We start from the raw sequence: 22,369 nt of genomic DNA, 5'->3' as shown, positions 1-22,369 counted from the left end.
TTCTTTATCTCATTGGCCTATTAAGCTTGTTTTAGCGCTCTCTCCATACCTTTTCCACTGTTTCCCTCTTATAGTCCGCTAGGGGACTTATTTGGTAGTGAGCTTTAGGCTGTCCTTTTAGCGCTTGGGATACTACATACATAGTACTTAGACTACAGGATCTACTCCAAGACCTAGATCGACAGATGGAAAGCTGCTTCCTGGACCTAATGGACATGTTGGAGGAGGTGTTCAGTGGAGAAGTCGGCAACAAGCTAGGTGACCTGGAGACACCCTGGGGGACAGATCGGTTATTAACTAATGGGTACGGCGTTTCTGCAGACAGATCAGCAGCGGGGAGACCGGAGTCCTGGTTTGGGCCAGCTCCTCTACCACCAGTGAATAGCGGCATGGGACAACTGCCAGAGGCATGTCAACTTACTGTTTCTGTGGGCTCGACAGCCGCTCGTGGTCCTGGAGTTGTGGACGTCCCACGTGAGTGGGTGATCTTTGCAGAGTCGGATGATCAGGCGGCCTTTATGGTTATGTAGGGGGTCACCTGCCTTCCCCATCTTGAAAATAAATTGTCATCTCTATTGACGGTACCTAGCACCTCTTACCTTGCCGTGAGAGGATCAATTCTTTCACCGAGAGTCCTGCAGTCCTGTGCCAGAATGATTGATTCCCTTCACCTTGCGGGCTCTATAACTTATTTGTGCAGCAGGGGCCTAGCATCCGCACATCGGAATAATCTGGACAAACATGGAGTTGGTTAGCGCTATGCATGGGGTATAGTGTAGCAGTGTCCAGGGGCATTACATTGCCATTGTGAAAATACAATCCTTAGCATGAGATCTCATGCACTTATTTTGATTAAAGGCACATTTTCCTCATGCAGCCCTGTTACCCCAGATTAATGTTGAGCTCATATCCTATGTAAGAGACCTTTCTTTCTCCCAAAAAACTTTTATGATGGCATCAAATGTTAGATAACTTGCAAATAAGTTTGAATATGTAGCCTGAATCAAACGCTAGGTTCTTACTATTGGGGCATTTTAATGAAAGCTGGCCAGTTTGATAAGAGTGCCCCATATATTTTACTGGTATGCTTTGGGTATTACATACTCCTTTAGTAGAATTAACGTTTTTCTCCCCAGGTCTATTCTAAACCTGCAACAAGTTCTTGAACTGTTTGATGAAAAGTTTTCATGCACATGCTGCTGAATTTTTTAAGTCCCATATTGTAATTAAACACTTGTTTATTTGAGTGGGTCAGCTAGTAAACAGGCACAGCTTGTGTATAATAAACAGTCTAATAATGGGTCTTTAGCATATAGGTATAGTCTATATATAGAAATAAATCTAGTACTGGGCTCTTTAGTATATCAGTACAGCTTAGATATAGTAATAAGTCTAATTCAGTACCCCTAGTGTATGGGTACAGCTTATTGCTCTTCTCCTATACCTTAGGGCTATACTGTTTTATTGTGTAACTAGCCTGACATTATTCTTTGTGTGAACCCTGAATGAGCACAAATTATTTCATAACCATGGAAAGGGGCAGACAGTAATATTCTTTGCATAGGAAAAGTCAGGGCAGTGTTACTTTAAGATAGGTACAGCTTATTGCACTGGACCAGCTTTAATCGTATTTGTGCTCTAATCTAACAATATTCTACAGTTGAACTTACTATGTAGTACTACCTTAGATATTGGATAGTTAGTTAGCATGTAGACAGTTATCACCTCTTTTTAGTCTTGCTTAAACTTTGTCCTTCATGAAGCTCTGTCTCACATAGATATTGCGAGACACTTATAAATCTATTTTATATATCATATTATAGCTAATATAAGCATATCTGATAGTGGTTCTATCTTTCTACCCACATGATTCTTTATTATATCCCGCAAATTTATAAGCCAGTACTAGACACTGTGTATAGCTGAAATATGAGAACCTTATAAAAATTACATCCTTAGGCATACCTTGTTGCAATTAGGTTTGTTTATTAATATGATAACATGCTATGTATATCCATATTGTAGTTGGTGATCTAATACTAGCTTGAGTAGCACCAGTATCATTGCAAGGTCCTTCACCGCTAGGTGAAACTATGACTATGTTTAAACTAAACTTTGTGTGTTGATATTTTACATGGGTTGGGATGTGTTGCTCTATTAGGTGTTCATGTTTAAGTAAGATTCTTTTAGAAGATTTATTATGTTGGTGAACTGTCTTATAAATCTCAAGCACTCCAATGCCATATGACCCTTACTGCTATTCTGTCCTATATTTGCCCCTACGACAATAAGATTTAAAGTGCAACTAATCCTCACAGGAAGATCTCCTATTTGGCTCCGCCCCTCCCCCCCTATTTCATAAGCGGTTCTTACCCGCTGAAATCCCCTCCCCCCCTTATAATATTTTCACTATATGCTACCCTTAGGCCCAATAGAGGCCGCAGATCTGACTACCATATGCTATCCCACTCCCATGTAACTAATGGGCTCATAAGAGACCTTTTAACTAGTCAGTCACACCATTATATTCATAAAATAAGAGGTTTGAGAAGCTTGTATTTTTTCAGGCATTGTTATACTTTCTGTTGTTTTTTATTTCTATTGCCTTGTTATGTTCAACATTGTTTATTGACAAATGATGTACGCACATTTATTATTGCAAATTTACCACTGTATGTTTTTTTCTTCAACGCATAACCTCAATAAAAAATAATTTACAAATAAAAAGCAGCATTAAGAGGTCCTAACGCTGCTTTTTAACGCCCGCTGGTATTACGAGTCTTGCAGGTACAGGTGTACCGCTCACTTTTTTGGCCAGACTCGGAAATACCGCAAATCCACTTACGTCAATTGTGTATCCTATATTTTCAATGGGACTTGCATATCGCTGGTATTACAAGTCTGACCAAAAGTGAGCGGTAGACCCTCTCCTGTCAAGACTGGTACCGCATTTTAAAGTCAGTACAGTAGTTAAGAGTTTTACACTACAACACCGTAGCATAAAACTCTTAACTGAAGTGCTTAAAAGTACACTAACACCCATAAACTACCTATTGAACCCTAAACCGAGACCCCCCCCCCCCCACATCGCAAACACTAAAATATTTTTTTTTAACCCATAATCTGCCGAACCGGACATCGCCGCCACTATAATAAATATATTAACCCCTAAACCGCTGCACTCTTGCATCGCAAACACTAGTTAAATATTATTAACCCCAATCTGCCTGCCCTAACATCGCCGACACCTACCTACATTTATTAACCCCTAATCTGCAGACCCCCCAGCGTCGCCGCCACTATAATAAAGTTATTAACCCCTAAACCTAAGTCTAACCCTAAACCTAACACCCCCTAACTGAAATATAATTTTAATAAATATAAATAAAATTACTATCATTAACTAAATTATTCCTATTTAAAACTAAATACTTACCTGTAAAATAAACCCTAACAATGTATCTAGTTATGGGTTTATTTTTATTTTACATGCAACTTTGTATTTATTTTAACTAGGTACAATAGTTATTAAATAGTTATTAACTATTTAATAACTACCTAGCTAAAATAAAGACAAATTTACCTGTAAAATAAAACCTAACCTATGTTACAATTACACCTAACACTACACTATAATTAAATTAATTACCTAAACTAAATAAAATTAATTGCAATTTAAATAAATTATCTAAAGTACGAGAAACAACAAACACTAAATTACAAAAAATAATATAATAATTACAAGAATTTTAAACTAATTACACCTACTCTAATCCCCCTAACAAAATAAATAAGCCCCCCAAAATAAAAAAAACCCTACCCTACACTAAATTACAAATAGCCCTTAAAAGGGCCTTTTGCGGGGAATTGCCCCAAAGTAATCAGCTCTTTTACCTGTAAAAAAAGTACAATACCCCCCGAACATTAAAACCCACCACCCACACACCCAACCCTACTCTAAAACCCACCCAATAACCCCTTAATAAAACCTAACACTAACCCCTTGAAGATCACCCTACCTTGAGAAGTTTTCACCCAACCGGGCCGAAGTCCTCAACGAAGCTGGGTGAAGTGGTCCTCCAGATGGGCAGAAGTCTTCATCCAGACGGGCAGAAGTCTTCATCCAGGCGGCATCTTCTATCTTCATCCATCCGGCGTGGAGCGGCTCCATCTTCAAGACATCCGACTCAGAGCATCCTCTTCAAACCCAATTGGCTTATGCAATCTATCTATCAGCTAATCGGAATTAAGGTAGAAAAAATCCTATTGGCTGATGCAATCAGCCAATAGGATTGAGCTGGCATTCTATTGGCTGATTGGATTAGCCAATAGAATGCGAGCTCAATCCTATTGGCTGATTGCATCAGCCAATAGGATTTTTTCTACCTTAATTCTAATTCTATCAGCCAATCGGAATTGAAGGGACGCTATCTTGGATGACGTCATTTAAAGGAACCTTCCTTCTTCAGTTGGACGTCGTTTGAAGAGTTTGCTCCCCGTCGGATGTCTTGAATATGGAGCCCGTCTGGAGGACCTCTTCTTCCCGGCTTGGATGAAGACTTCTGCCTGTCTGGAGGACCACTTCGCCCGGCTTCGTTGAGGACTTCGGCCTGGTTGGGTGAAGACTTCTCAAGGTAGGGTGATCTTCAAGGGGTTAGTGTTAGGTTTTATTAAGGGGGTATTGGGTGGGTTCTAGAGTAGGGTTGGTTGTGTGGGTGGTGGGTTTTAATGGTGGGTGGTATTGTACTTTTTTTTTTTTTACAGGTAAAAGAGCTGATTACTTTGGGGCAATGCCCCGCAAAAGGCCCTTTTAAGGGCTATTTGTAATTTAGCATAGGGTAGGGCTTTTTATTATTTTGGGGGGCTTTTAATTTTATTAGGGGGATTAGATTAGGTGTAATTAGTTTAAAAAACTTGTAATTATTTTATTATTTTCTGTAATTTAGTGTTTTTTTCCGTACTTTAGATAATTGTATTTAATTGTATTTAGTTTAGGGAATTAATTTAATTATAGTGTAGTGTTAGGTGTAATTGTAACTTAGGTTAGGTTTTATTTTAAAGGTAAAGTTGTCTTTATTTTAACTAGGTAGCTATTAAATCGTTAATAACTATTTAATAACTATTGTACCTAGCTAAAATAAATACAAAGTTGCCTGTAAAATAAAAATAAATGCTAAGCTAGCTACAATGTAACTATTAGTTATATTGTAGCTATCTTAGGGTTTATTTTATAGGTAAGTATTTAGTTTTAAATAGGAATAATTTAGTTAATCGTAGTTATTTTATTTAGATTTATTTAAATTATATTTAAGTTAGGGGGGGTTAGGGGTTAAGAACTTTAATATAGTGGCGGCGACGTTGGGGGTGGCATATTAGGGGTTAATAAGTGTAGGTAGGTGGCGGCGACATTGGGGGCGGCAGATTAGGGGTTAATAAATATAATGTAGGTGTCGGCGATGTTGGGGGCAGCAGATTAGGGGTTAATAAGTATAATGTAGGTGGTGGCGGTGTCCGAAGCGGCAGATTAGGGGTTAATAATATAATGTAGGTGTCGGCGATGTCGGGGCGGCAGATTAGGGGTTAATAAGTGTAAGATTAGGGGTGTTTAGACTCGGGGTTCATGTTAGGGTGTTAGGTGTAGACATAAAAAGTATTTCCCCATAGGAATCAATGGGGCTGCGTTAAGAGCTGAACACTGCTTTTTTTGCAAAAACCCGTAATACCAGCGCTGTCTGTAAGTGACCGGTGAGGGAAAACTGCTCGTTAGCACCGCACCCCTGTTACCGCAAAACTCGTAATCTAGGTGTTTGTTAACATCAGTACATCTACTGAGCTATCATTAAAGTCCCACTTCTTTTCTGTTAAATATAGTGATCTGTCCCAGTCTGGAACCTCAACTCTCTTCCTAGCTTGTTTACTATATATATATATATATATATATATATATATATATTTCAAATGACAAAGGCAGTGTAGCAAATTACATTCCATATCACCCACTAGTGGTGGATCTATGGGGGTGCTGTGAGGTGCTATGCTCTATATATTATGTGTGCTGTGTCTTTCAACTTTCTTTCATGTAATTTGCAAGAGTCCATGAGCTAGTGACGTATGGGATATACAATCTTACAAAGAGGGGCAAAGTTTCCCAAATGCCTATAAATACACCCCTCACCACACCCACAATTCAGTTTTACAAACTTTGCCTCCTATGGAGGTGGTGATGTTTGTGTTAAGATTTCTACGTTGATATGTGCTTCTCAGCATTTTGAAGCCCGATTCTTCTCAGAGTACAGTGAATGTCAGAGGGCTGTGAAGGGAGTATCACCTATTGAATGAAATGGTTTTCCTCAAGGGAGGTCTATTTCATAGGTTCTCTGTTATCGGTCATAGAGATTCATCTCCTACCTCCCTTTTCAAATCGATGATATACTCCCATATTCCATTACCTCTACTGATAACCGTTTCATACTGGTTTGGCTATCTGCTATATGTGGATGGGTGTCTTTTGGTAAGGTATGTTTTCATTTCTTAAGAAACTCTCAGCTATGGTTTGGCACTTTATGTATTTATATGAAGTTCTAAATATATGTATTGTACTTATATTTGCTTGTTCAGGTTTTCAGTATATTTCCTTTTGCAGACTGTCAGTTTCATATCTGGGAAATGCATTTTTTAGGAAAATGTATTTCTTACCTGGGGTATAGTCTTTTTTCAATTGACTGTTATTTTCAAATTTGCGGGCAGAATTAGGCTCGTGAGGGCGCAAAATGCTAAATTTTATTGCGTCATTTTTGGCGCGAGATTTTTTGCGTGAAGCTACATTCGATGACGCAAATTCGTCATTTCCGGCGTCTTAGTTGACGCCGAGTCCTTGTGTTGTGCGTCATACTTTGCGCCAAATATTTTCATTATTTAAAACCCCATTCCTGTATGCCTCTTGCCTTTTTTTCTATCAGAGGGCTATGCTGTTTGCATTTTTTTCCCATTCCTGAAACTGCCATATAAGGAAATTGATAATTTTGCTTTATATGTTGTTTTTTTCTCTTACATTTGCAAGATGTCTCAATCTGATCCTGTCTCAGAAATCACTGTTGGAACCCTGCTGCCTGATAACAGTTCTACCAAAACTAAGTGCATTTGTTGTAAACTTGTGGAGGTTATATCTCCAGCTGTGGTTTGTAATAGTTGTCATGATAAACTTTTACATGCAGATAATGTCATAGAAAGAAAACAATGGCACTACTCAGAAATAATGAACGTTCCCCATTGGAAAAATATGTTTAATATTATACTAGTAATGTGTGGTGCTATCATCCTGTAATCCTACCTGTAATACCTGGTTCAATATAATGGTAACTAAAGACACAGATATCCAGTATCTCTGGAGGTTATCAGTAACCACACGGTAACACCAGATAACAGGTGGCTCCTTATTTCTTTATCTTCACCCTGGTAACTATAAGGTATAGGTGTGCAGTTTTCCAGATTTCCCACCACATGATAATCCCAGGCAGAGGCGCAGATTTTTTTCTCTTGCCTCTTGTTTTTGGTAATTTTGTACAATTGTTCTGGCATTTCCAGACTGTCTACGGCTTTGATATCTCGGTTATTAGAAGGTATTGATGTTCTGGTATTTCCAGACTCCTGTACATAGGGTTATAAAATACCATCACCAGATAGAGATGTCCGGGGCTATCTGATCCAGACATGAATATGATTAATTCAGACTAGGCTGAGATATATCTCTGCTGTATCTCTTTATTAACGGTATAATAACAAATACACCAAAAGATATCCTGCTGGGGTACATCTTTAATTGGGACATTTTTAGTCCTCACACTCACTCATTCATTGTACCTGTTAGAATCATAAGCAAATAGTCGCAGATATTACATCCTAGTACCCCTTAATATGTGTATACTTACCACCTATAATCATCACGGGGTATAGATGTCTGACATATCTAGTTATTGCTAATGGTGAATCTATGAGTACCTAATCCTGGCACACCACACTCTACATCATAATAGCAATCAATACATGTGGTTAGTTATTTATCCATGAGACAAATCCAATACCCTAACAGGGGTTCTCTTTGTCTTAAATAGAGCCCATACCAATTTTTGCCTTTATTGAAGTAGACCAACATATTCTTTTAAATTCAATGTATGTATAACCCCAGTTTTTAACATTATTTAGTAAAAGTTATATTTTAGCTTATTTCCTTACATATCTTTCCAAACGTTCACGAATACTATATTTGTACCCTGTTATCAGTTCTTTACTGTTTTTTTGTATAACATGCAGGTAATGTGTCCATCAATAGTACATTGCCTGTTGCTGTTCCTTCAACTTCTAATGTACAAGATATACCTGTGAATTTAAAAGAATTTATTGCTGATTCTATTCAGAAGGCTTTGGCTGACATTCTGCCTTCTAATAAACGTAAAAGGTCTTTTAAAACTTCTCATAAAGTTGATGAATTTTCAAATGACCGACAACATACTGAATTATCCTTCTCTGATGAGGATCTATCTGGTTCAGAAGATCCTGCCTCAGATATTGACACTGACAAATCTACTTATTTATGTAAAATAGAGTATATTCGTTCTTTGTTAAAAGAAGTGTTGATTACATTGGATATGGAGGAAACTAGTCCTCTTGATATTAAAACTAGCAAATGTTTAAATTATGTTTATAAACCTCCAGTAGTTATTCCAGAGGTTTTTCCAGTTCCTGATGCTATTTCTGATACGATTTCTAAGGAATGGAATAGGCCTGGTACTTCTTTTATTCCTTCTTCAAGGTTTAAAAAAAAATGTATTCTTTGCCAGCAGTTACTTTATAGTTTTGGGAAAAGATCCCCAAAGTTGATGGGGCTATCTCTACTCTTGCTAAACGTACTACTTTTCCTATGGAGGATAGTACTTCTTTTAAAGATCCTTTAGATAGGAAACTTGAATCTTATCTAAGGAAATCCTATTTATATTCAGGTCATCTTCTCAGGCTTGCAATTTCATTGACTGATGTTTCAGCTGCATCAACGTTTTGGTTGGAAAATTTGGCGCAACAAGAATTGGATTCTGATTTGTCCAGCATTGTTCACTTGCTTCAACATGCTAATCATTTTATTTGTGATGCCATTTTTGATATCATCAAAATTGATGTTAAATCTATGTCTTTAGCTATTTTAGCTAGAAGAGCTTTGTGGCTTAAATCTTGGAATGCTGACATGACTTCTAATTCTAGATTGCTATCTCTTTCTTTCCAAGGTAATAAGTTATTTGGTTCTCAGTTGGATTCGATTATTTCAACTGTCACTGTGGGGAAGGGAGTTTTTTTGCCTCAGGATAAAAGACCAAAGGGTAAATCTAAAGCTTCTAATCGTTTTCGTTCCTTTCGACAGAATAAGGAATAGAAACCTAATCTTTCCCCCAAGGAATCTGTTTCCAATTGGAAGCCTTCCTCAAATTGGAATAAATCCAAGCCATTTAAGAGACCAAAGCCAGCCCCCAAGTCCGCATGAAGGTGCGGCCCTCATTCCAGCTCAGCTGGCAGGGGGCAGATTAAAATTTTTCAAGGATGTTTGGACAAATTTGGTCCAAAATCAATGGATTTTGAGTATTGTCTCTCAGGGGTGCCGAATAGGATTCAGAGTAAGACCTCCTGTGAGAAGATATTTTCTCTCATGCATCCCAGCAAATCCAGTAAAGGCTCAGGCTTTCCTGAAGTGTGTTTCAGACCTGGAGTTTTCAGTGGTAATCATGCCAGTTCCATTTCAGGAACAGGGTCTGGGGTTTTATTCAAATCTATTCATTGTCCCAAAGAAAGAAAATTCATTCAGACCAGTTCTGGATCTGAAAATTTTGAATCGTTATATAAGAGTACCAACTTTCAAAATGGTGACTATAAGGACTATTCTGTATTTTGTTCAGAAAGGACATTATATGTCCACAAAAGACTTGCAGGATGCATCCAGATTATTACCAGTTTCTGAGATTCTCTTTTCTAGACAAGAATTACCAATTTGTCGCTCTTCCTTTTTGCCTAGTGACAGCTCCAAGAATCTTTTCAAAGGTTCTCGGTTCCCTACTCTCTGTAATCAGAGAGCGGGGTATTGCAGTGTTTCCTTATTTCGACAAGATCTTGGTACTAGCTCAGTCTTTACGTTCTGCAGAATCTCACACGAATCAACTAGTGTTGTTTCTTCAAAAACATTGTTGGAGGATCAATTTACCAAAAAGTTATTTGATTCCTCAGACAAGGGTCACCTTTTTAGGTTTCCAGATAGATTCAGTGTCCATGACTCTGTCTCTAACAGACAAGAGACGTTTAAAATTGGTTGCAGCCTGTCGGAACATTCAATCTCAGTCATTCCCTTCAGTAGCTATGTGCATGGAAGTTTTAGGTCTCATGACTGCAGCATCGGACTCAATCCCCTTTGCTCGTTTTTATATGATTAATATCCTTAAATCCCAATGTTCGAATATCTCTGACTTGGTGGTTAAATCACCATCGTATAGTTCAAGGGGCCTCTTTTGTTCGATCAGCCTGGACTGTGATCACAACAGATGGGAGTCTTTCAGGTTGGGGAGCTGTTTGGGGATCTCTGACAGCACAAGGGGTTTGGAAATCTCAAGAGGCGAGATTACCAATCAATATTTTGGAACTCTGTGCGATTTTCAGGGCTCTTCAGATTTGGTCTCTGTTGAAGAGAGAACCGTTCATTTGTTTTCAGACAGACAATATCACAACTGTGGCATATGTCAATCAGGGTGGGACTCACAGTCCCTAAGCTATGAAAGAAGTATCTTAGATACTTGCTTGGGCGGAATCCAGCTCCTGTAATTTCTGCGGTTCATATACCAGGTATAGACAATTGGGAGGCAGATTATCTCAGCTGTCAGACTTTACATCCAGGAGAGTGGTCCCTCCATCAAGATGTGTTTTCTTAGATTGTTCAGATGTGGGGTCTTCCAGAAATAGATCTGATGGCTCGTCATCTAAACAAGAAACTTCCCAAGTACCTGTCCAGGTCCAGGGATCCTAAGGCGGAAGCAGTTGATGCGTTGACACTTCCTTGGTGTTATCAACCTGCTTATATTTTCCCGCCTCTAGTTCTTCTTCCAAGGGTGATCTCCAAAATCATCATGGAGCAATCGTGGCTCCAGCATGGCCTCATTGGTTTTGGTATGCGGATCTTGTTTGGATGTCCAGTTGCCAACCTTGGCCACTTCCACTAAGGCCGGACCTTCTGTCTCAAGGTCCGTTTTTCCATCAGGATCTCAAATCATTAAATTTGAAGGTATGGAAATTGAACGCCTAATGCTTAGTCATAGAGGTTTCTCTGACTCATTGATTAATACTATGTTACAGGCTCGTAAATCTGTTTCTAGAAAGATTTATTATCGAGTTTGGAAGATTTATATTTCATGGTGTTCTTTTTATAAATTCTCTTGGCATTCTTTTAGAATTCCTAGAATTTTACAGTTTCTTCAGGATGGTTTGGATAAGGGTTTGTCTGCAAGTTCCTTGAAGGGACAAATCTCTGCTCTTTCTGTTTTATTTCACAGAAAGATTGCTAAACTTCCTGATATTCACTGTTTTGTACAGGCTTTGGTTCATATCATGCCTGCCATTAAATCAGTCTCTCCTTCTTTGAGTCTTAATTTTGTTTTGAAGGTTTTACAGGCTCCTCCTTTTGAGCCTATGCATTCTTTGGACAGTAAACTACTTTCTTGGAAAGTGTTGTTCCTTTTGGCCATCTCTTCTGCTAGAAGTTTCTGAATTATCTGCTCTTTCTTGTGAATCTCCTTTTCTGATTTTTGATCAGGATAAGGCGGTTTTGTGGACTTCATTTAAATTCTTACCTAAGGTTGTGAATTCTAACAACATTAATAGAGAAATTGTTGTCCCTTCCTTGTGTCCTAATCCTAAGAATTCTTTGGAGAGATCCTTACATTCTTTGGATGTGGTAAGAGCTTTGAAATATTATGTTGAAGCTACAAAAGATTTCAGGAAGACTTCTAGTCTATTTGTTATATTTTCTGGTCCTAGGAAAGGTCAGAAGGCTTCTGTTTCCTTGGCTTTGTGGTTAAAGCTTTTGATTCATCAAGATTATTTGGAGTCGGGTCAAGCCCGCCTCAGAGAATCACAGCTGGTAGAAAAGTTCTTCAGGCAGCTGTTTCAGTTTTATTCTTCTGCTTATGTTTTAAGTTTTTCTTTTCATTTATGAGAATAAATTTATATTTTGGGTTGTGGATTATTTTTTTTCAGCTGAAAATATCTGTTTTTATTTTATCCCTCCCTCTCTAGTGACTCTTGCGTGGAGTTCCACATCTTGGGTATTGCTATCCCATACGTCACTAGCTCATGGACTCTTGCCAATTACATGAAAGAAAACATAGTTTATGTAAGAACTTACCTGATAAATTAATTTCTTTCATATTGGAAAGAGTCCATGAGGCCCACCCTTTTTATGGTGGTTATGATTCTTTTGTATAAAGCACAATTATTTATTTTTACTCCTTTCTTTATCACCCCACTACTTGGCTATTCGTTAAACTGAATTGTGGGTGTGGTGAGGGGTGTATTTATAGGCATTTTGAGGTTTGGGAAACTTTGCCCCTACTGGTAGGATTGTATATCCCATACGTCACTAGCTCAAAGACTCTTGCCAATATGAAAGAAATTAATTTATCAGGTAAGTTCTTACATAAATTATGTTTTTTCACCACCTTTGTTAGCCCTCCATATAGCCCCCCACCATGACCAAATATTAAGACCTAGAACCGCCACTGACGCCCACTGAAATTTAGAATAGCATCTAGAGCTCAGATGTCTTTACTAAATAGAACTGACAATTACACAAAGAAGAAGAGGAATTCCAAAGACTTGTACGAAGTTACTGCCAACTGTTATAAGTTTAAGTATATACTTAAAAATGATACCATATAATTCTAAAAAAAAAAATGTATATAATCTTTTTAAAATTAGGTTTTTTGCTTCTTCTGGATCAACATGTAAAAAAAGATCACATTGGATCTTGAAAGGAATAACTTCATAGACTTTGTTCTTAATTAACATAAAATTGGGTATGTAACAGCTGGTGCTCAGTTCAAAGTGTAATTCACTTCACTGCACTTCAAAAGTAGAGCGATATGTTGGAAAGTTAAAAATAGCTTATAATGTCACATTTCAAACAAATGAGATAAGACATTGTGCCTTAAAGGGACATGAAACCCAACATTTTTTTTCATGATTAAGCTAGAACATACAAATTTAAACAACTTTTCATTTTACTTCTATTATCAAATTTGCTTGATTCTTTTGGTATGATGTATTGAAGGAGCAGCAATGTACTACTAGTTTCTAACTGAACACATGGGTGAGCCAATGACACTCGGTATATATATATATATATATATATATATATATATATGCAGCCACCAATCAGCAGCTAGAACCTAGGTTCTTTGCTGCTCCTGAGATTACCTAGATTAAACTTTTCAGCAAAGGATAACAAGAGAAAGAAGCAAATTCAATTATAGAAGTAAATTGGAAAGTTGTTTAAAATTGTATGTTCTGTCAAAACTCATGAATGCTTACTGTCCCTTTAAAATATTAAAGAATCAGTATACACCAATTTTCATATAACTGCATATAATAGACACTACTATAAAGAATAACATGCACATATACTGATCTAAAAATCCAGTATCAAACCTTTTCAAAACTTACTTAGAAGCTCCCAGTTTAGAACTGTTGATGAGGTTAGGCTAGGACACCCACTGAAAGGGGCTGGGAAAGCATACAGAGCAGACACTCCCCCCTCCCCCTACATATGAAAAGACAGATTATACAAATAGGAGCAGCAGGAGTCTGTAGACATCAGTATACATCTGACACTTATGGGCTTGGTAAGGAGTCTGAAAATCAGCACAATGTTATTAAAAAATAAGAAAAACTACACATTGTTACAAAAACACTCCCAGATGTGCTATATAAATGGATCATCTACAAAACATGTATGCAAAGAAAAATTTAGTGTACAATGTCCCTTTAAGATGAGCAGCAATTGGGTACTCACGATACCATACCCTCATGTAAAGACACAGCACTAAAGATTATTTTAATTTAAGATATAAATAAGATTTTATTTACTCTATAATGAAAAAGTCCATAAAGAAAAAGTCTAATACAAATTAGGTACATACCAGTGTCTGTTATGGGCAATCAAATGGCGACATAGTTAGCTTCAGTAGCATTTACAATTAACAGAAAATGTTATAATATTGCAAAGGATTACACTGCCCCCACCTGGCTACTTCATAATGCCACCCGGCTGACATTTTCTGTGGAGAACACTGATTCTTTATCTTTTTTAAACAATATTAATGATTCACCCTAATTATAAAGTTACTGAAAGAGTTGAGGAACCATCTCTAATAATTACAGATCACTATAAAAAGTAACATTGAGGAAATAATATACTGCATTTAATATAAGATTTAGTAGAATATCTTACCACAGATTTAGTTGAGCTTTCTTGTAAATCCCATATCAGAATATTATTATCAGCCAAGGAAAGCAATTTGTTTCCATCACCCAATGGTTCCCATGTTACACTGAAATAAAAAAAAAGTTAAACCATGTATTAGAACATATCAGCCATACAGGTATTGATTATCTTAAAGGGTAGAAATCAGTAGGGACATAAAATATATTTACACATAAACAGCACCCTATGCCAATGGTTTAACACTGTTCAAATTCACATAAATGAGATTCCAGAGCATTATCTCAATGCTGCTTTCAAAATAGCGCCAATGAATAATATAAGTTTCAGTTTCTAAGAATATATCAGTTTTTAAATTTTATTAAAAAGTGTATAAAAATTGCTACCATTATGTACAATAACACATCCGTATTAGTATTTTTTTTTTTTTTTTTATATGTAGTACCTCTTCTAGTTTTAATGTTTAACTATATAAGTATATCAGAAGATAAGAATACCAAAACCTGTGAGCCATGCTGGAGCTACCAGCAGCACAAACGATTGCTCCATGATGATCTTGGAGATCAGTCTTGGAAGAAGAACTAGATGCAGGAAAATATAAGCAGGTTGATAACACTAAAGAAGTGTCAATACATCCACTGCTTCCGCCTGAGGATCCCTGGACCTGGACAGGTGCCTGGGAAGTTTTTTGTTTAGATGAGATGCCATCAGATCTATTTCTTGAAGCCCCCACATCTGAACAATTTGAGAAAACACATCTGGGTGGAGAGAACATTCTCCTGGATGTAAAGTCTAACGACTGAGGTAATCCGCTTCCCAATTGTCTATACCCGGGATATGAAACTCTGAAATTAGACACGAGCTAGACTGCACCCAAACAAGTGTCCGAGATACTTCTTTCATAGCTTGAGGACTGTGAGTCCCACCCTGATGATTGACATATGCCACAGTTGTGACATTGGCTGTCTGAAAACAAATGAACGGTTCTTTCTTCAACATAGGCAAAAATTGAAGAGCCCTGAGAATCGCACGGAGTTCCAAAATATTGATTGGTAATCTCGCCTCTTGAGATTTCCAAACCCCTTGTGCTGTCAGAGATCCCCAAACAGCCCCCCAACCTAAAAAACTCGCATCTGTTGTGATCACAGTCCAGGTTGGACGGACGAAAGAGGCCCCTAAAATTATACGATGGTGATTTAATCACAAAGTCAGAGAAAGTCGAACAACATAATTTATGTAAGAACTTACCTGATAAATTCATTTCTTTCATATTAGCAAGAGTCCATGAGCTAGTGACGTATGGGATATACATTCCTACCAGGAGGGGCAAAGTTTCCCAAACCTCAAAATGCCTATAAATACACCCCTCACCACACCCACAATTCAGTTTAACGAATAGCCAAGAAGTGGGGTGATAAAAAAGTGCGAAAGCATATAAAATAAGGAATTGGAATAATTGTGCTTTATACAAAAATCATAACCACCCCAAAAAAAGGGCGGGCCTCATGGACTCTTGCTAATATGAAAGAAATGAATTTATCAGGTAAGTTCTTACATAAATTATGTTTTCTTTCATGTAATTAGCAAGAGTCCATGAGCTAGTGACGTATGGGATAATGATTACCCAAGATGTGGATCTTTCCACGCAAGAGTCACTAGAGAGGGAGGGATAAAATAAAGACAGCTAATTCCTGCTGAAAATAATCCACACCCAAAATAAAGTTTAATGAAAAACATAAGCAGAAGATTCAAACTGAAACCGCTGCCTGAAGTACTTTTCTACCAAAAACTGCTTCAGAAGAAGAAAATACATCAAAATGGTAGAATTTAGTAAAAGTATGCAAAGAGGACCAAGTTGCTGCTTTGCAAATCTGATCAATCGAAGCTTCATTCCTAAACGCCCAGGAAGTAGAAACTGACCTAGTAGAATGAGCTGTAATCCTTTGAGGCGGAGATTTACCCGACTCAACATAGACAAGATGAATTAAAGATTTCAACCAAGATGCCAAAGAAATGGCAGAAGCTTTCTGGCCTTTTCTAGAACCAGAAAAGATAACAAATAAACTAGAAGTCTTTCGGAAAGACTTAGTAGCTTCAACATAATATTTCAAAGCTCTAACAACATCCAAAGAATGCAATGATTTCTCCTTAGAATTCTTAGGATTAGGACATAATGAAGGAACCACAATTTCCCTACTAATGTTGTTAGAATTCACAACTTTAGGTAAAAATTCAAAAGACGCTCGCAACACTGCCTTATCCTGATGAAAAATCAGAAAAGGAGACTCACAAGAAAGAGCAGATAATTCAGAAACTCTTCTGGCAGAAGAGATTGCCAAAAGGAACAAAACTTTCCAAGAAAGTAATTTAATGTCCAATGAATGCATAGGTTCAAACGGAGGAGCTTGAAGAGCCCCCAGAACCAAATTCAAACTCCAAGGAGGAGAAATTGACTTAATGACAGGTTTTATACGAACCAAAGCTTGTACAAAACAATGAATATCAGGAAGATTAGCAATCTTTCTGTGAAAAAGAACAGAAAGAGCAGAGATTTGTCCTTTCAAAGAACTTGCGGATAAACCTTTATCCAAACCATCCTGAAGAAACTGTACAACTCTCGGAATTCTAAAAGAATGCCAAGAAAAATGATGAGAAAGACACCAAGAAATATAAGTCTTCCAGACTCTATAATATATCTCTCTGGATACAGATTTACGAGCCTGTAACATAGTATTAATCACAGAGTCAGAGAAACCTCTTTGACCAAGAATCAAGCGTTCAATCTCCATAACTTTAAATTTAAGGATTTGAGATCCTGATGGAAAATAGGACCTTGCGACAGAAGGTCTGGTCGTAGCGGAAGAGTCCACGGATGGCAAGAGGCCATCCGGACAAGATCCGCATACCAAAACCTGTGAGGCCATGCCGGAGCTACCAGCAACTGCTTCCGCCTGAGGATCCCGGGATCTGGACAGATACCTGGGAAGTTTCTTGTTTAGATGAGACGCCATCAGATCTATTTCTGGAAGCTCCCACATTTGAACAATCTGAAGAAATACCTCTGGGTGAAAAGACCATTCGCCCGGATGCAACGTTTGGCGACTGAGATAATCCGCTTCCCAATTGTCTATACCTGGGATATGAACCGCAGAGATTAGACAGGAGCTGGATTCCGCCCAAACCAGAATTCGAGATACTTCTTTCATAGCCAGAGGACTGTGAGTCCCTCCTTGATGATTGATGTATGCCACAGTAGTGACATTGTCTGTCTGAAAACAAATGAACGATTCTCTCTTCAGAAGAGGCCAAGACTGAAGAGCTCTGAAAATTGCACGGAGTTACAAAATATTGATCAGTAATCTCACCTCCTGAGATTCCCAAACTCCTTGTGCCGTCAGAGATCCCCACACAGCTCCCCAACCTGTGAGACTTGCATCTGTTGAAATTACAGTCCAGGTTGGAAGCACAAAAGAAGCCCCCTGAATTAAATGATGGTGATCTGTCCACCACGTTAGAGAGTGTCGTACAATCGGTTTTAAAGATATTAATTGAGATATCTTTGTGTAATCCTTGCACCATTGATTCAGCATACAGAGCTGAAGAGGTCGCATGTGAAAACGAGCAAAGGGGATCGCGTCCGATGCAGCAGTCATAAGACCTAGAATTTCCATGCATAAGGCTACCGAAGGGAATGATTGTGACTGAAGGTTTCGACAAGCTGAAATCAATTTTAGACGTCTCTTGTCTGTTAAAGACAGAGTCATGGACACTGAATCTATCTGGAAACCCAGAAAGGTTACCCTTTGTCTGAGGAATCAATGAACTTTTTGGTGAATTGATCCTCCAACCATGATCTTGAAGAAACAACACAAGTCGATTCGTATGAGATTCTGCTAAATGTAAAGACTGAGCAAGTACCAAGATATCGTCCAAATAAGGAAATACCACAATACCCTGTTCTCTGATTACAGACAGAAGGGCACCGAGAACCTTTGTAAAAATTCTTGGAGCTGTAGCTAGGCCAAACGGCAGAGCCACAAACTGGTAATGCTTGTCCAGAAAAGAGAATCTCAGGAACTGATAATGATCTGGATGAATCGGAATATGCAGATATGCATCCTGTAAATCTATTGTGGACATAAAATGCCCTTGCTGAACAAAAGGCAAGATAGTCCTTACAGTTACCATTTTGAACGTTGGTATCCTTACATAACGATTCAATATTTTTAGATCCAGAACTGGTCTGAAGGAATTCTCCTTCTTTGGTACAATGAAGAGATTTGAATAAAACCCCATCCCCTGTTCCAGAACTGGAACTGGCATAATTACTCCAGCCAACTCTAGATCTGAAACACAATTCAGAAATGCTTGAGCTTTCACTGGATTTACTGGGACACGGGAAAGAAAAAATCTCTTTGCAGGAGGTCTCATCTTGAAACCAATTCTGTACCCTTCTGAAACAATGTTCTGAATCCAAAGATTGTGAACAGAATTGATCCAAATTTCTTTGAAAAAACGTAACCTGCCCCCTACCAGCTGAGCTGGAATGAGGGCCGCACCTTCATGTGGACTTAGAAGCAGGCTTTGCCTTTCTAGAAGGCTTGGATTTATTCCAGACTGGAGATGGTTTCCAAACTGAAACTGCTCCTGAGGATGAAGGATCAGGCTTTTGTTCTTTGTTGAAACGAAAGGAACGAAAACGATTATTAGCCCTGTTTTTACCCTTAGATTTTTTATCCTGTGGTAAAAAAGTTCCTTTCCCACCAGTAACAGTTGAGATAATGGAATCCAACTGAGAACCAAATAATTTGTTACCCTGGAAAGAAATGGAAAGTAGAGTTGATTTAGAAGCCATATCAGCATTCCAAGTTTTAAGCCATAAAGCTCTTCTAGCTAAAATAGCTAGAGACATAAACCTGACATCAACTCTGATAATATCAAAAATGGCATCACAGATAAAATTATTAGCATGCTGAAGAATAATAATAATATTATGAGAATCATGATCTGTTACTTGTTGTGCTAAAGTCTCCAACCAAAACGTTGAAGCTGCAGCAACATCAGCCAAAGATATAGCAGGTCTAAGAAGATTACCTGAACACAGATAAGCTTTTCTTAGAAAGGATTCAATTTTCCTATCTAAAGGATCTTTAAACGAAGTACCATCTGACGTAGGAATAGTAGTACGTTTAGCAAGGGTAGAAATAGCCCCATCAACTTTAGGGATTTTGTCCCAAAATTCTAATCTGTCAGACGGCACAGGATATAATTGCTTAAAACGTTTAGAAGGAGTAAATGAATTACCCAATTTATCCCATTCTCTGGAAATTACTTCAGAAATAGCATTAGGAACAGGAAAAACTTCTGGAATAACCACAGGAGATTTAAATACCTTATCTAAACATTTAGAATTAGTATCAAGAGGACCAGAATCCTCTATTTCTAAAGCAATTAGTACTTCTTTAAGTAAAGAACGAATAAATTCCATTTTAAATAAATATGAAGATATATCAGCATCAATCTCTGAGACAGAATCCTCTGAACCAGAAGAGTCATCAGAATCAGAATGATGATGTTCATTTAAAAATTCATCTGTAGAGAGAGAAGTTTTAAAAGATTTTTTATGTTTACTAGAAGGAGAAATAACAGACATAGCCTTCTTGATGGATTCAGAAACAAAATCTCTTATGTTATCAGGAACATTCTGCACCTTAGATGTTGAGGGAACTGCAACAGGCAATGGTACATTACTAAAGGAAATATTATCTGCTTTAACAAGTTTGTCATGACAATTAATACAAACAACAGCCGGAGGAATAGCTACCAAAAGTTTACAGCAGATACACTTAGCTTTGGTAGTTCCAGCACTAGACAGCGATTTTCCTGAAGTATCTTCTGACTCAGATGCAACGTGAGACATCTTGCAATATGTAAGAGAAAAAACAACATATAAAGCAAAATTGATCAAATTCCTTAAATGACAGTTTCAGGAATGGGAAAAAATGCCAATAAACAAGCTTCTAGTAACCAGAAGCAAAGAAAAAATGAGACTGAAATAATGTGGAGACAAAAGCGACGCCCATATTTTTTGGCGCCAAATAATACGCCCACATTGTTTGGCGCCTAAATGCTTTTTGGCGCCAAAAATGACGCCACATCCGGAACGCCGACATTTTTGGCGCAAAAGCACGTCAAAAAATGACGCAACTTCCGGCGACACGTATGACGCCGGAAACAGAAAAGATTTTTTGCGCCAAAAAAGTCCGCGCCAAGAATGACGCAATAAAATGAAGCATTTTCAGCCCCCGCGAGCCTAACAGCCCACAGGGAAAAAAAGTCAAATTTTTAAGGTAAGAAAAAATGATTGATTCAAATGCATTATCCCAAATATGAAACTGACTGTCTGAAAATAAGGAATGTTGAACATTCTGAGTCAAGGCAAATAAATGTTTGAATACATATATTTAGAACTTTATAAATAAAGTGCCCTACCATAGCTTAGAGTGTCACAGAAAATAAGATTTACTTACCCCAGGACACTCATCTACATGTTTGTAGAAAGCCAAACCAGTACTGAAACGAAAATCAGCAGAGGTAATGGTATATAAATAAGAGTATATCGTCGATCTGAAAAGGGAGGTAAGAGATGAATCTCTACGACCGATAACAGAGAACCTATGAAATAGACCCCGTAGAAGGAGATCACTGCATTCAAATAGGCAATACTCTCCTCACATCCCTCTGACATTCACTGCACGCTGAGAGGAAAACCGGGCTCCAACTTGCTGCGGAGCGCATATCAACGTAGAATCTAGCACAAACTTACTTCACCACCTCCATAGGAGGCAAAGTTTGTAAAACTGAATTGTGGGTGTGGTGAGGGGTGTATTTATAGGCATTTTGAGGTTTGGGAAACTTTGCCCCTCCTGGTAGGAATGTATATCCCATACGTCACTAGCTCATGGACTCTTGCTAATTACATGAAAGAAATTGGGATTTAAGGATATTAATTGTGATATCCTTGTATCCTTGTATAATCACTGCACCATTGGTTCAGCATACAAAGCTGGAGAGGCCTCATATGAAAACGAGCAAAGGGGATTGCGTCTGATGCTGCAGTCATGAGACCTAAAACTTCCATGCACATACCTACTGAAGGGAATGACTGAGACTGAATGTTCCGACAAGCTGCAACCAATTTCAAACGTCCCTTGTCTATTAGAGACAAAGTCATGGACACTGAATCTATCTGGAAACCTAAAAAGGTTACCCTTGTCTGAGGAATCAAAGAACTTTTTGGTAAATTGATCCTCCAACCATGTCTTCGAAGAAACAACACTAGTTGATTCGTTTGAGATTCTGCAGAACGTAAAGACTGAGCGAGTAAGATATTGTCCAAATAAGGAAATACCGCAATACCCCGCTCTCTGATTACAGAGAGTAGGGCACCGAGAACCTTTGAAAAAATTCTTGGAGCTGTTGCTAGGCCAAAAGGAAGAGCAACAAATTGGTAATGCTTGTCTAGAAAAGAGAATCTCAGGAACTGATAGTGATCTGGATGAATCGGAATATGAAGCTATGCATCCTGCAAGTCTTTTGTGGGCATATATCTCCTTGCTGAACAAAAGGCAGAATAGTCCTTATAGTCACCATTTTGAAAGTTGGTACTCTTACATATCGATTCAAAATCTTTAGATCCAAAACTGGTCTGAATTAATTTTCTTTCTTTGGGACAATGAATAGATTTGAATAAAACCCCAGACCCTGTTCCTGAAATGGAACTGGCATGATTACCCCTGATAATTCCAGGTCTGAAACACACTTCAGAAAAGCCTGAGCCTTTACTGG

At 38.0% G+C, this 22,369-nt stretch overlaps 1 protein-coding gene across 1 annotated transcript in view; it reads right to left on the bottom strand.

Moving 5' to 3' along the window:
- Window positions 1-22,369, bottom strand: part of EIPR1 (EARP complex and GARP complex interacting protein 1) — a 595,922-nt gene that overhangs the window by 236,922 nt on the left and 336,631 nt on the right. The window contains exon 5 of the mRNA XM_053709730.1: window positions 14,531-14,630. Within this exon, the coding sequence (XP_053565705.1) occupies window positions 14,531-14,630 (100 nt within the window). The remainder of the gene's footprint in view (window positions 1-14,530; window positions 14,631-22,369) is intronic.

The sequence above is a fragment of the Bombina bombina genome, chromosome 4 (genome assembly GCF_027579735.1).
Source record: "Bombina bombina isolate aBomBom1 chromosome 4, aBomBom1.pri, whole genome shotgun sequence".
Lineage (NCBI taxonomy): Eukaryota > Metazoa > Chordata > Amphibia > Anura > Bombinatoridae > Bombina > Bombina bombina.
The sequence above is the reverse complement of the archived record's forward strand: the minus strand, read 5'-3'. Positions and strand labels throughout refer to the sequence as shown.